Source organism: Ctenocephalides felis, unplaced genomic scaffold (assembly GCF_003426905.1).
Source record: "Ctenocephalides felis isolate EL2017-DRISC unplaced genomic scaffold, ASM342690v1 CF-g0.4_SCAFFOLD_03573, whole genome shotgun sequence".
In the NCBI taxonomy this organism is placed as follows: Eukaryota; Metazoa; Arthropoda; class Insecta; order Siphonaptera; family Pulicidae; genus Ctenocephalides; species Ctenocephalides felis.
In genome coordinates this window covers 1,477,014-1,493,012 of record NW_020539727.1, presented here as the reverse complement: position 1 = coordinate 1,493,012, position 15,999 = coordinate 1,477,014, and the positions used below count along the sequence as shown (strand labels likewise).

The following is a 15,999-nucleotide window of genomic DNA, read 5'->3' as shown; positions in this document are numbered from 1 at the left end:
CTTCGGGCAGAATACCATTTATTATTATTATTATTATTATTGACGTAGCGGCCGATTGCAAGTTTATTGTGTTAAAGTGAATTTAAACCCAACAAATAAATATTTATATTCAGCTCAACAATCAATTACGAAAAATACGTGCGCTATGTTCCACCTTAAAAACTAGATGTATTAGAACCGCATTTTTGTTTAGATTTTTATTATAGGTATAACACAGCAATGCGTGATCGGGTGCAACTAATTTATAATAAAAAGCAAACGTTAATTTATTAAAAAATGATAATATGTTCTCACCTTTTTTCAGCAGCATGCCGAGCATGAGCTTCTTTAGCAGCAGCTATGCGTTGCTGCTCCAGAACAGCTTGCTTTGCAGCTTGAACTTGCTGTTGAGCTAAATTAACATTGTTCGTCGCCTCCTTTGCTGAGAGGATTGCTGCTTCAACTTCTGCTGGAGATGGACCTGTAATAGAAATATTTAATATATTTCATTGTGCTTTTTATTTTTGTACATTTTGTTAAAACATTTTTGAATTTTGTTCTTTTATAGCCACATATTTTTGATTTAAGGGATTCGTTCCACAAAGCAGTAGCAATATCCATCTTTACTTGGAAATATAATTCCAAATTAATTTTCTAATGAACAAGGCATTTTTACATCAAGTTGACAATTCCCAGGCATTTTTGCATCAAATTAAAAATATATGAGTATTAGACAAAACTCCAGTGATAAAATATCTATCGATGATTAATTTTTTAACTTCCCGTTTTATTGTAATCGTCCAGAAATCAAAATTGAAAATCTTTAATTTTTTTTACGTTTTGAACGTATCTGAACATTTTGCCATACCTCAGAAAAAATGGATGTGTCCATGCTTTCGGGTGCACGGATCAACCGATTTGAATGTTTCAAAAAACATTCGATTCCTGATAGGGAGATGTGCTGATTAGTTTTTGGCAATGGCAGGTCTAGCCGTTTTGGAGATACGGAGCAAAGAGTGTAGAAAATAGAAATCGAGTTTTTGAGATCGGAGCATCCGATTTGAATGATCCAAAAGACATTCAATACGTAATTACGGGGAGAAGTGGTGATTAGTTTTCGGAGATACAGAGCTGAATGTGCAAAAAATGGCAGTTTTTGAGAGCCAAGCCAACCAAGCGTCCGATTTGAATGATTCAAAGAAATTCGGCTTGTTTTAACAAAATAATTGCTTTTTAAAAAAAAAATTATTACAATTTTTTTTAAATTTTTTTTTTCCAAAAAATATTTATTTTGTATATCAAAAATATTTCAGATTTTAATTGTAATTCTGACTTAAGTTCTAATATACTTTAAACAAATATTTTCAACTTTGCAATTCAGTTTATATAATAATTATAAATATTGGACAATGTTACAGTATTTATTTATAATAATCTATTTGAAAACATTTAATATTCCTCGAACATTTCGTTACGGTACGGAAAGTTCCAGCAATTTGCCTTAAGGCACGATGCCATACACACCACTAGTTCATATTAAGCTTATATTGATTTTTTTTGTAGAGTAAATATTATTTAATTATATTAATCTTATATTGGTTTTTAATATTGAGCTTTTATTAGTTTTGAATAGAATTTTAATATTGATTATCAATATTGGTTTTATATGGAGCCTATATTTTAATATTGGCTTTAGATGGAAAAATGTTAACAGAATAATATTATAGCAATATTGCTAAACTATATAGAGCCCATATAAAGTACAATATTGCGCCACGATTCGTTTCTACTTGGGATAACATTTATAATATATCTTAATTAACTTACATTTTACACTATGAGAAATTGTTTATACTTCTTTAAGTCAATATTATTAATTTAATATATACAAAACACAAAGTTCAAGATTTAGTATCGTTTAACAAAATTTTAGCAAGGGTCTGATCCTGGAATGGATGTGTCAGAAAAGTTAAAACTTAAAAATATGAACATTTGTCTACATGGAAATACTGAAATACTGCCCTTAGCTGCAATGGATGTCACAAAACAAAATCATGAAAAAAGGGTCAGTGGCACAACAGCCCACATCCAAGGAAAAACTAGTGGGGCGCATGATATCGTGCCATAAGGCAAATTGCTGGAACTTCCTGTACCAAAAATTTTTTTTTAAAAAAGATAAACATTTTTGAAAAAAAATTACTTTGAAAAAATTAGATTTTTGAGAAAATATAGATTCTTTCTTAGAAGGTTCTTTTTTAGAAGAAAAAGACTTTGAAAAAAAATGTTTTCTTCATTTTGAAATATATTGGAAACTATTCTAATCTGTTTTTTAAAGCAATCGTACTGTTTTAACTGCATAGAGACGAAATATCGAAGAGCGTAAGCGCTGCGTCGCTGTCTAACGGATAAACATTGGTACGGAACCCATAGGACAAAATTTATACTTATTGTTAAAATCTCTATAAAATGTCTGATAATTTTATGTGTATATGTCTAATGATCATTTTTGACTGCCAAAGAGCATTTCTTTTTACTTTTTTTACTCCATTTACGAAACCGCTAAACCGGCCTTCCCAAAAATTTATTCAGTTATTCAACTTGTCAATACAACTAAAATGTTTTTTGAATTATTAAAATCAGACGCTCCATTCTCTTAAAAACTGAGTTACCGTTTGTGGCACTTTTTGCCTCTTAACTTTGAAACGGCTAGACCTGCCTTTGCCAAAAACTAATCAGCACGTCTCCTTATCAACCGCAATCGAATGTTTTTTGAATAATTGAGCTCAGTTGAACCGTGTTCCCGAAATCGTCGACGAAAATTTGTATCCGCACACACACATACATCCATTTTTTCATGTGTATGCCAAAATGTTCAAACGTAAAAATATATAAAAATTTTCATTTTCGATGTTTTTGCGATTGCTATAAATTACCCTACGGAAAGTAAAAAATGTGATCAATCTGGATATAATTAACAGTTACGACTAAAAGAAATCGAACGGAACTTACTTTTGATTCTTTAAAAGCAATGCGGTCTACTGATCATGTTAATGTAAGGCACTGACTGAAAGCAATAATGTAAACTTGTTCGAACAATCATACATCCATTGAACGCTATCTCAAAATCAGTATAGTTTAGTTTTTACGGCAACTGTCACTACCGTACCCTGGCACAACCGTACTCAGCCTCTCCTACTTCATATGTATTAGGTTGTCAAATATCTCCCTTCCGCCTTTTTGTATTATAAACCAAGAGCAAAAAAGCGGAAGGGAGATATTTGACAACCTATTATATGAATATAAAAGTCAACCATTGGGTTGCCATCTTAATACTACGAAGAAGGAGAAGTTCGTTTAGAACTGCTCATATAAGAGAAGTTGCAATTCTGACAAACAAATATATATATTTGTTTCAGAGAAAGGTACCATATGATTTATTTCGAGTAAGTGTACTTCGGCTTCGATATGACAAAATAACTAAACAAAACATGGCACGTCTCGCGGGTCTTGCACAAAAATGTTACCAATTATGTGGGCTGTGATAATTGTCTTGCATAACGTTCCTAGCTGCCGTCTTGGTAATACTAAAATGAATTATTGCAAACTCTAATAGTGTAATGCATATATTTATTTAAATAGAAATACATACATGTATGTAATAGATTTGAGTAACGAGTACATACCCAGATTTAAATATACGCCAAAACCGTAGACCTTGCTATGAAAAATGTGCTAAAAATTTAAACTAGGCCACTCTCATTTTTAAAGACTTCCCTATTTAACTCAAAGCCATTACACGAAGAACTGGTTGTAAGTGATATAATCAGTAAGAATTTAGTTTCAGAATATATATGAAGTATTCAACAAATTTTATCAAAAACTAGTGGGGTGTATGGCATCGCGCCTTAAGGCAAATTGCTGGAACTTCCTGTACCGTAACGAAATGTTCGAGGAATACAGAATGTTTTCGAATAGATTATTATAAATATTGTAACATTGTCTAATATTTATAAGAATTATATAAACTGAATTGCAAAGTTAAAATTATTTGTTTAAGGGGGGCGATACATGTAATCGCCTTAATTTTTACCATTTTTTGAGGACTTTTTAAACTGGGAAGGAATGATTGAATCTTTTTGAACTTTTTTAGGGTTATTTATTATATATTAAAATACACAAAAAAAATTTTTTTTTAATTTTTTTTTTTTAAATGGCTGCCGTAAAAATAAATCTGCCAAGACCCTCTCGGAAAACGCCATCAATTTGCGGGCGTTCTCACTTTTCGTACGGTGATCTGAATTTAAAAAAATTAGTTTGTACGTGTTCATGAAACATATATCTTCTAGTTAAACCAAAAAAAATTTAAAAAAGTCGCAAAATCGTAAATTGGCACACCTTAGAAAAAAAAAGTTCGATTTTTCACCTTTTTTTCAATGGTTTTTTTGGTAAAAGGGTTAATTTTTGAAAAAAATTTTGGAATGTTTGAGGTTTAACTAGAAGCTATTACTGTAAAGTAGATGTGTGCAAAATTTCATTGGAATCGGTTGAGAACTTTTTGAGTTATCCCGCCCGCAAATTTCAAAAATGTCGTTTTGAGAAAAACGCGTTTAAAGTTTTGACACATAGAAACAGATAAGAGTAAATAGCACTCAAGCGTCGAGTTGAGGCGTGGCACTTAAATGAGTTTCTATTGTATAAATAATGATAATTTTGTTTTGAATATTTACAGGCATATTTTTGAGATGTTATTGTAACGATTTATGAAAGAAAAAAAAATCGATTTTTTTTTCTTGTTACATGTATCGCATACATCAGTATATTTCAGTTAGAATTAAAAATAAAATCTGAATTATTTTTGATATACAAAAAAAACTAAAAAAAAAATGCAATTTTTTTTCCGAAATCAATTATTTTGTTAAAACAAGCTGAAACTTCCTTGAATCATTTAAATTGGACGCTTAGTTCTCTCAAAAGCTGCCATTTTTTGCACATTTAGCTCTGAATCTTCGAAATGGCTGGGCCTGCCATTGCTAAAAACTAATAATCACTTCTCCCAATCATTACTAATTGAATGTTTTTTAGATCATTCAAATCAAATGCTCCGTTCACTCAAAAACTCTATTTCTATTTTCTGCATTCTTTGCTCCGTATCCCCGAAACGGCTGGACCTGCCTTTGCCAAAAACTAATCAGCTCTTCTCCCTATCGATAGGAATTGAATGTTTTTTGAACCATTCAAATCGGCTAATCCGTGCGCCCGAAAACGTGACTGGAAATCTGTATCCATACTTACATACACACACACACATCCATTTTTTCTGAGGTATGCCAAAATGTTCAGAAACCTTCAAAATGTCGAGAAATTTAAAAATTTTCAATTTCGATTTTTGGCCCATTACAATAACTTACCCTACGGGAAGTTAATAAAGTTTTCACTTTAAATTAATAAATACTTATATCTGGAATTTAATATAACTGTACTGATTTATTTCAATTTATTAACCTTCCGTAGTTATACTAGTCGCCCAAAAATCAAAAACGAAATTTTTTGCTAGCTTTATGTTTCAAGCCTGCTGAACATTTTGGCATTTCATAGAAAAGTAGTCGTGTATGGCATAGTGCCTTAAGGCAATTCCCTGAAACTTCCCGTAAAAATTAATTTATTTAAAAAGATAAAAAAAAAACAATTTTAAACTTTGAAAACATTAGATTTTTGAGTTATTTTCAATTTTTGAAAAAAAAGATTTTTTTAAATAAAAAAGACTTTTTGAAAAAAAAAGTTGTTTTAACTTCCCGTAGGGGAGTTATAGTTATGAGCCGAAAATCAAAAATGAAAATTTTTGCATATCTTAACGTTTTGAAGGTTTCTGAACATTTTGGCATATCTCAGAAAAAATGAATGTGTGTATGTAAAAATCAACTAGCTGTAAGTGAAATTCTGTCTTAAGGCAATTAAGGCAAATTGCTGAAACTTCCCGTACCAAAAATTATTATTTTTTTAAAAACGATTAACATTTTTGAAAAAAATTTACTTCGCAAAAATTAGATTTTTGAGAAACTAAATTTGACAAAAAATTACTTTTTTTTGAAAATATTTTTTTTGTAAACAAATTTCTTCATTTTGACATATTTTGGAAATTCTGAACTTTTTTTCAAAGCAATCGTATTGCTTGAACTGCATAGAGACGAAATGTCACAGCGCAAGTGCCGCGCCGCCGTCTAACGCATAAGCATTGGTACGGAACTCATAGAAATGTAAAAAAAATGTTATACTTATTGTTGAAATCTCTATAAAATATCTGATAATTTGATATGGTTATGTTTAATGATCATTTTTGACCGCCAAATGGCATTTTTTTACTTTTTTTATTAGATCTTCGAAACCGCTAGACCTGACTTCATAAAAAATTGATCAATTCTTCATCTTGCCAATAAAAGTAAAATGCTATTTGAATTATTAAAATCGGACGCTTCGTTCTCTTAAAAAACTGAGTTACCATTTTTGGCACTGTTTGCCCCGTATTTTCGAAACGGCTATATCTGCCTTTGCCAAAAACTAATCAGCACGTCTCCTTATCAATACGAATCGAATGCTTTTTGAACTATTCAAATCGGTTAATCCGTGTTCCCGAAACCGTCGACGAAAATTTGTATCCAAACATACATACACACACGCACATACACACACACACATACATCCATTTTTTTTAAGGCATGCCAAAATGTTTAGAAACCTTTGAAACGTAAAGATATATAAAAATTTTCATTTTCGATTTTTTTGCGATTACTATAACTTGCCCTACGGGAAGTTAAAAATGAAAATAGTGCTTTAAGGCAAATCGCTGAAACTTCCCGTAAAAATTAATTTATTTAAAAAGATAAAAAACAATTTTAAATTTTGAAAATATTAGATTTTTGAGAAATTTTTAATTATGAAAAAAAAAATGACTTTTTTAAAATAAAAAAGACTTTGAAATAAAAAATGTTTTTTTAACTTCCTGTAGGGGAGTTATAGTTATGGGCCGAAAATAAAAAATGACAATTTTTGCATATTTTTACGTTAAGGTTTCTGAACATTTTGGCATACCTCAGAAAAAATGGATGTGTGTGTATGTGCTTTGTATGTCCGCATTTTTTCGTCCACGTTTTCGGGTGTACGGATCAACCGATTTGAATAGTTCAAAAAAACATTCGATTCCGATTGATAAGGAGATGTGCTGATTAGTTTTTAGCAAAGGCAGGTCCAGCCGTTTCGGAGATTTTTGGCACATCTTCTTATTAATAGGAATCGGTTGTTTTTTGAATAATTGAAATCGTTTGAACCCTGTTCCCGAAATCGTCGGCAAAAATTTGTATCCGTACACACACACACATACACACATACATCCATTTTTTCTAAAGTATGCCAAAATGTTCAGAAACCTCTGAAACGTAAAGATATATAAACATTTTCATTTTCGATTATTTTGCGATTTCTATAATTTGCCCTACGGGTAGTTAAAAATTGGATCACATACCGATATTTCTAATTTTGGTCTCAAACGAGTCAGAACGCCTTAAAACGTTGATCGGAGTTAATCGGATTTCTTGGTAAACCCTATTACTGTATGAATTTTCTAACTAAGTTCTATAATGCCTTCAATTTACCGAAAAGATTCTGAGAAAGTCTATTTACCAATTTAAAGAAAATGCTGTTATATATCTTCAAGTAAAATTGTTATCGTTGCCGCTTGATGACAAGCCACAAAATGGCAAAAATGCCCTTAAGTAAAATGCTGCTTAATGTACAGCACAAAATGGGAAAAAAGCTATTAAAATAAAAATTATTTTTTCTACAAGCAGTAATTAATTAATTATAGAGTTGAAAAAGAATTTGCTGAATATTATTTTCATTATATGATTCACGGTTTTAAATGATTTCTTCGAGATCTCTGAAGAAAACAATGCACATACATTTAGAGGTCAAATATTGCTCTGTTTTACGATCAGTTTTATGATAGTTTTATACTTCTACATAAATTCATGCTTTTGTTAATTCTGTTGTACATTTATAACAAAGAATCGTTGAAGTTTATCTTGCAGACATAAATAAAATAGTAGAAAATCATATAAACCATTTATGTCCAACAAGCAAGATGGTAAACATGTTAGATTTTAATTTATGAAACATAGTTTCGTCGTACAAACAACGAAATGTGCCATAAACATGTTTTTATTATTTTGCATAAAATTTAAATTATTTACTATTTTGATAAAGATAGGATCCTGATTTTTCAGTTTATTTCTATTATTATTATTAGCACTATATTTTTATTAGCACTTAGAACATAAAAAGATCTATAAGTTGTTATGATGACTTCTTAGTGAAATTGCTCATAAAACTGGCAACCAAAATGCTTGTCCTATCACTATTTGTATTGAATTGAATGATGAATTTAATATTACAGTTTGAGTAATAGAGATGAATTTTGTTCTAAATGCAGCAATGTCAAAAAGAGCTATTGTCACCTGAAAACATATTGCAATATAAGTGAAAAACGATGTCACTACTGCTCGACATCAGGCTATCCGAAGCAGCTGTCGAAACTGAAATATCTGATTCAAAGATCATGCTCTTCATTAAATTAGAAAAAAACGTTTGAGTTTGAATTTGTTTGTTTCTAATAACTACTAATACATGTATTAAGGTAGAGTGCGGTTTAAAGATCCGGGGGTAAAAAGGTCCACCACCAATATCTCAAAAACAAGTGAAGTTAAGAACTTGTAAACAATATTTACAAGTAGAGGCGAAAATATGTATAACCAGCCACTATCTTGAATCTTAGGACTATCGGGAGATAAACGGCAAAGTTTGCAAATCCTTAACAAATGTATTGTCTTTCGTTGTTAGTTTTTGTGGTTGTGAGCACTGTTGTTTAGTTTATGAGACCTTGATATAATTTTTAAAGATAGTTTAATTAATTGTTTTATAACATGTTTTATTATTTTTGAGTTAGATTCAACGGTTTTTTTAAATATAGCCTCTATAATAGCTTGCATATGGGTGGGATAAAAAAGACTAGCTGAACTTTTGCCCTGGGAAAAGAAAAAACAATAAAAAATAGTAAATAAAAAAATGAATTGAGTTAAAAGAAGCAATTTAACAAGATATAAATTAAATAAATACTTATTCCACTCTGCTGATAAATATTTCTGATAAAATACCAGATTAAGGTTATATCTATCTATCTCTACAAAATGTAATCATAATATTTATATTATATTTTTATTATGCATTGGTTGAATAATGTAACTATTATTTCGTAAAATCTCTATAAAATTAGAAATAATATATTACACGTGTTTATCCCTGGCCGTATCATTTTATCCCGTGTATGGGGTAAAAAAAACAGGTAACAAATTTTTGTCATATCAATTAAAGGTCATATCCAAAATCGAATCGGATCACTTTAACTTCCCGCAGGGTCAATCAAAAATTAAAAATTTTTACATTTCTCGACGTTTTGAAGGTTTCTGAACATTTTAGCATACCTCAGAAAAAATGGATGTGTATGTGTGTGTGTGTATAATGTATGAATACAAATTTCCAGTCACGTTTGCGGGCGTACGCATCAACCGATTTGAATGGTTCATAAAACATTCGATTTCTATCGATAGGGCGATGTGCTAATTAGTTTTTGGCAAAGGCAGGTCCAGCAGTTACGGAGATAAAGAGCAAAGAGTGCAGAAAATAGAAATAGAGTTTTTGAGAGAACGGAGCATCCGATTTGAATGATCTAAAAAACATTCAATTAGTAATGACTGGGAGAAGTGTTTATTAGTTTTTGGCAAAAGCAATCCCAGCCATTTCAAAGATAAGGAGCTAAATGTGTAAAAAATGGCTGTTTTTGAGAGAACTAAGCGTCCGATTTAAATGATTCAAAAAACTTTCTGCTTGTCTTAACAAAATAATTGATTTTGAAAAAAAAATTTTTTTTCAACCTTTTTTTTTCAAAAAAAAATTTTTTTGTATATCGAAAATAATTCAGATTTTATTTTTTATTCTGACTATAGTTCTAATATCCTATATTTATTTATATATATATATATATATATATATATATATATATATATTGTTGTGGTATTCACCCTTTACAATAGTTATAAATAATATTGTAAATCGATGTAACAGTCAATATGAATTACGCAGTTAAAATGATTCATGGACTTGCAACAAAGTATTAGAGATAAGCAACATTGTAAACATGCACGTGTACAAATCTGTAACCGCAAATGCGTCGAAGTAAATAGCTGACTCATTCGTAAGGGGTTTCTGTGATGACGAATAAGCCAATATGAATCATTTTAACGTATTTTTCTGGAAGAATGATTACGTCACCATCGGAGATTATAAAAAGTCGGAAGACAGGAGAATATGTGTTCATTCTCAGTTCAGTTGTAATCCAGTTATAATAAAATTCAGTCATTTTGAGTAATATAAAGTAATCAATGGAGTTATATTTAAGTTCAGTGTTCAAATTATATGTAAAGTATACAAGAATCATGAAATAAACGTAAACATCAAAAGTCTTCATCTGTTTTACTGATTCCATTTCACATTCTGGTACCAGCTTGATACTTAGCAGCAGGAAGAACCTACATTTTGTTGGCTCCGTCGCTGGATGGGGCACAACATATTTTTTTGGTGGCAGCTTGGGATTCTGCGAATTTTTTTTTAAAAAAATGCTAAATTATTACCATAACATGTCTTGAACATAGAATTATTGCATATTTGGAAAACGGATATTTGAGAAAAATACGCCGAAATATAGCAATAATTAGATTCAAGAAAAGGTAAAAAGCTTTACCGAAGTGGAAATATTATTGAAATTACAAAGTGAAGACTCCAAAAATCAAGAAGTAAGAAAAGAGAAAAAACGTAACAAGAAGAATCAAGAAACAAAGAAAAGAGAAAATCGTAACAAGAAGAAACAAGAATATCAAATTAAGAATCAAGAAACAAAGAAAGAGAAAGCAGATAATATAAATCAAGAAGAAGAATCAAGAAGTTCAAAGTGTTATATTTACAAGTGAAAAGTCAAAGGTGAAAAATAAAATAAAAAGTGTTATGAAAAAGTGATATAATCATTGTTCAAGGTTACAAAAGTTTAAGTGATTGTGAATTCGAGTGAACCAAAAGGATATTAAATTAAGAAAGGAATACAACTCATTGTCAGTAAGCTTATTTTTAATATATTTTTGTAAATTTTTGCGCTTCTGTTTCAATAGTTTTACACATATTTTTCAAAAATGAATGAACTAGTAGATATGTCGCGCGAAGGTAAATTAAATATTCAAACTGCTATCGCTTTAATTCCGAATTTCAATGGGGAACCTTCAATGCTTCCTTCATTTATTACTGCTTGCGATGCATTGTCGGTGGATTTGAATCCATCAGAAGCGGAAAAATTGCTTACAGTTATAAAATTAAAATTAGACCCACAAATTTTTGCAAAAATCCAATTTATTAATTTTGAAACGTGGGATGATTTAAAGTGTTTTTTGATCAAAGAATATGTTGTCAAAAGACCAATTTCTAGTTTATTAATTGAATTAAATAATTTAAAACGAAAATATAACGAAACAGTAAAAAGTTTTGGAGACAGAATAGAAGAAATTTTGCGACAAATTTATTATTCAAATATAAATTCAATAGGACAAGACGCAGCGAACATTACACAAGTGACATACGTAGAAATGAGTGTAAAAGTTTTTGAAAATGGCTTAAGAGAACCGTTAAAAACTTTAGTAAAATGCTGTCGATTTTCTGATATTAAAGATGCTGTTGACTTCGCTTTGCAAGAAGAAGCTAGTCAAAATTCATCAAGTATCAGAAATAATCAAAATAATAATATAATATGTTACATTTGCAAAAAACGTGGTCATATTGCTCCACAATGTTTCTTAAATAAAAAGAATAACACTAATTCAAATAATAATAACCAAAAATTTTGCAATTACTGTAAAAAACCAGGTCATTTAATTTTTGAATGCAGAAATCCAAATCGAAGAAATTTCAATACAAATCGAACTTATTACAACATGTCAAAAACTTTTATTACTCCTACCAACGAACACCGACAAGAGTGCAGCTATTCGCACACACATGCAGAAAATGCATCGAACGCACATACCCACAGAATGTCAAACTGTGACGAAAATCAACAAACCGCAAATTCTCAAACCCAAGATCCAAAACCAACAACATCTGACAACGATACTATTACAGTACGCGAATTAAATGCACAATTTTTCAGTTCATTTTTAATAAATAAAACTGACGAAAATAAAATAAATTCCAAAAACAAAAACGTTTCGTTACAAATTGAAAACAAAACTTTTTGCACAAGACCAATGAAAGAACAAGACTCAAAAAACGAAGAACAACAATTAAAAGACAAAGATGAAATCAAGAAAGACATGACAAAAACGTTCCAATTTTAACAAAATCAAATAACGAAAAAGAACAGAAAGACAAAATTTAAAAAAACCCACAAATTTCACAGACGAACAAAAGTTCAGAATTTCAAACAAACAAAACGATCAAAAAAGTTGAAGAACCAGAGGTAGTTACAGTCACAACTACTACCAAACATCGTTATCAACAAACCAAATCAAAGAAATCCAACGACAAGTACATGAAACCGCAACGGACATTCAAAAACGACGATTTAGAATTATTAACAGACAAAAATCCTTATGCAAGTAAATCCAAAAAACTGATGCCTCTATTTAAAGATGCATACAGAGTTGTTGAGACGAATGGTACAGGACGGATCATACGGATCAACGACAAAGGACATGCCAACTGACAACGACTTTTTTTCGCGAATTGAAATTTACAAAACCAAAAATGAAATAAAAATATTACAATTGTCAAAAAAGACAACATGTTAAGTTTACAAAGCAAATATATGAATTAAATGTTAGAAAGAAACAAAAAAACAAATGAATTGTAATAAAATTGTCACAACCAAAGATTCTCAAACTTTTTTTCACAAACACTAAATTTACAATGTAAATGAAATCAAAGTTTTTTTTAAGAAAAAAAGAACATTGTTATATTATAAGTCATGTAATTATTGTAAAACTGTTCACATTATTATTAATCAATGAAATGTCACATTTTGAAATATTATAAAGATGTTATATAACTCAACTGTAATCATGAAATTTTGAAAAATATTACCATTGAAATAAAATTATGCTTAACTGTAAATTCATGATATTGTTCTACAATGAATACAATTTTTGAATTTTTTTTTTATTAACATTTTTTTTAAATTTTTTCGAAATTTCATGAAGAAAAAAAAAATGTATTTGAAATATTATATGAACTTCAACATTATATTAATTATATCCAAACAAGTAATTATAAGAAATCTGTACAATGTAATAGCATGAGCACAAACATTATTTTGAAGCACCCGAAATGCTTTCTTTTTGTGAACGCACGAGGGCGCGCGTTTTTTCGGCGGATGAGGTGTTGTGGTATTCACCCTTTACAATAGTTATAAATAATATTGTAAATCGATGTAACAGTCAATTACGCAGTTAAAATGATTCATGGACTTGCAACAAAGTATTAGAGATAAGCAACATTGTAAACATGCACGTGTACAAATCTGTAACCGCAAATGCGTCGAAGTAAATAGCTGACTCATTCGTAACGGGTTTCTGTGATGACGAATAAGCCAATATGAATCATTTTAACGTATTTTTCTGGAAGAATGATTACGTCACCATCGGAGATTATAAAAAGTCGGAAGACAGGAGAATATGTGTTCATTCTCAGTTCAGTTGTAATCCAGTTATAATAAAATTCAGTCATTTTGAGTATATAAAGTAATCAATGGAGTTATATTTAAGTTCAGTGTTCAAATTATATGTAAAGTGTACAAGAATCATGAAATAAACGTAAACATCAAAAGTCTTCATATGTTTTACTGATTCCATTTCACATTCTGGTACCAGCTTGATACTTAGCAGCAGGAAGAACCTACATTTTGTTGGCTCCGTCGCTGGATGGGGCACAACAATATATATATATACAGTGGCGGCGCTAGACCATTCGTGGGCGTCGGCGAAATTCGTTTGCGAGGCCCCCCTTTTTTGCTAGTTGCAAGTTGCTAGTGGTACATGGCATCGTGCCTAAAGGCAAATTGCTGAAACTTTTCGTGCCGTAATTTAAATTTTTGAAAAGCTTTGAAAAAAATTGAAAAGTGAAAGAAATTGACTTTTTTTAATTTGAAATATTTTATTGAAAATTTCGAACTTTTTTTCAAAGCAATCACGTTGCGTTAGCTGCTTAGAGACGAAATATCGGAGCGCGTAAACGCCGCGTTGCAGTCTAACTTAACTCACTATTAATTAAAATCTTTATAAAATATCTGATAATTTGATGTGCATATGCCAAATGGCTTTTGTTGTGCTTTTCTACTAGATTTCCAAAACCGCTAGACCTGCCTTCCTAAAAATGTAATCAGTTTGGCACTTTTTGTCCCGTATCTTCAAAACGGCTTATCCTGCCTTTGTTAATACCTAATCAGCACGTCTTCTTACCTTCAATACATGTCAAATGTTATCTGAATTTTTCAAATTGGTTGATCCATGTTCGCGAAATCGTCGACGAAAATTTGCCAAAATGTTCAGAAATCTTTGAAGATATATAAAAATTTTTGTTTTAGATTTTTTGCGATTACTATAACTGTATATGAAATTTATTTTTAATCAGATAAATACACCAATTGAAATAGACAAAAATTACACAAGTTAAAATAAACAAACTCTTCGGCAAAAATGGTTTGTTCTCCAGCTATTAGAAAAGCACTAAAATTAAATAATTATCGCGAAAAAGTTTCCTTTTGCCCAACCATTTGATTAGCAAATTTTATGTTTTTTCGATCATTATGAATAAAAAATGGTTGGAAATCACCGACTTAATAACTAATTAGATAAAATTTTGCAATCTGCAAGTGATTAATTAGATTTAAAAAATCTATGTTCATACTAATTTGAGTGCAGAAATCCGAACATCACATAGTAGGTAGACATGGTCTAAAAGCTCGTCCCATTATTCTAAAATTTAATGACTTTTTATAATTAATCATTTATCGTAGTTCCATAAAATTATGTTAGATGATACTAACAAGTTTTTTTTGAAAAATATTTTTACAGTAAATTACGAAGAAACTGTGCGGTCGATCTTGACGAAAAACAATTCAGCACGATCGCCAACTAAAAACTTTCGATCAGTTTTTGAATTTTTAAAATTGGTTCAAAAATGTCAAAATGTCGTTTTTTAAGACGCTTTAATTTTTTGTCGACGACATCAGAGCGGATCAACCGATTTAAAGGTTTTAAAAAAACATTCGATTCGTGTTGATAAATTGTCAAAGGCAGATTTAGCGGTTTCGGAGATACAAAAAAAAGTTTAGAAGGTTATCAATTTTATTTGAAAGAACTGATCATCCCGATAGAATGTTTAAAAAAATATATTGCTTGTGTTGACGGTGTGAAACAATGATTAGTTTCAAATTAACAGTTTTTGTTATTATCTCATTGTTATTTCTCATTGATCAATTTTTATTGATCATTGATTACTTTTATTCCTCGAATATTTAATTACTGTTTCGATACGTTAAGATTCCCACTCGTATGTATTTCCAAAAGAACGATGATTTACATAGTGCTCACATAAGAAATACACAAATATAAACAACCAGAGAATTAGCTTGCGCGAAGTTATTTAGATTTAATAGTGTTGACAGACGGATGTTAGATAATGTCCATAAAAGATAAAGAGTAAAATGATAGTGCCCGTAAACCACTAATCACCGTCTTTACTCGCACATCCGTATGAAAATTAACTAAATTTTAAATAATTAAAATTTTTCCGGGGCCTCTTGCGAGGCCCCCCCAGGCGCGAGGCCGTCGGCGGCCGCCGACACCGCCGACGCCTAGCGCCGCTACTGTATATATA

At 30.4% G+C, this 15,999-nt stretch overlaps 1 protein-coding gene across 1 annotated transcript in view; it reads right to left on the bottom strand.

Moving 5' to 3' along the window:
* LOC113389272 (zinc finger protein 708-like) overlaps nucleotides 1-15,999 on the bottom strand; it is a 117,089-nt gene that overhangs the window by 13,175 nt on the left and 87,915 nt on the right. The window contains exon 4 of the mRNA XM_026626323.1: nucleotides 295-460. Coding sequence (XP_026482108.1) covers nucleotides 295-460 — 166 coding nt within the window. The remainder of the gene's footprint in view (nucleotides 1-294; nucleotides 461-15,999) is intronic.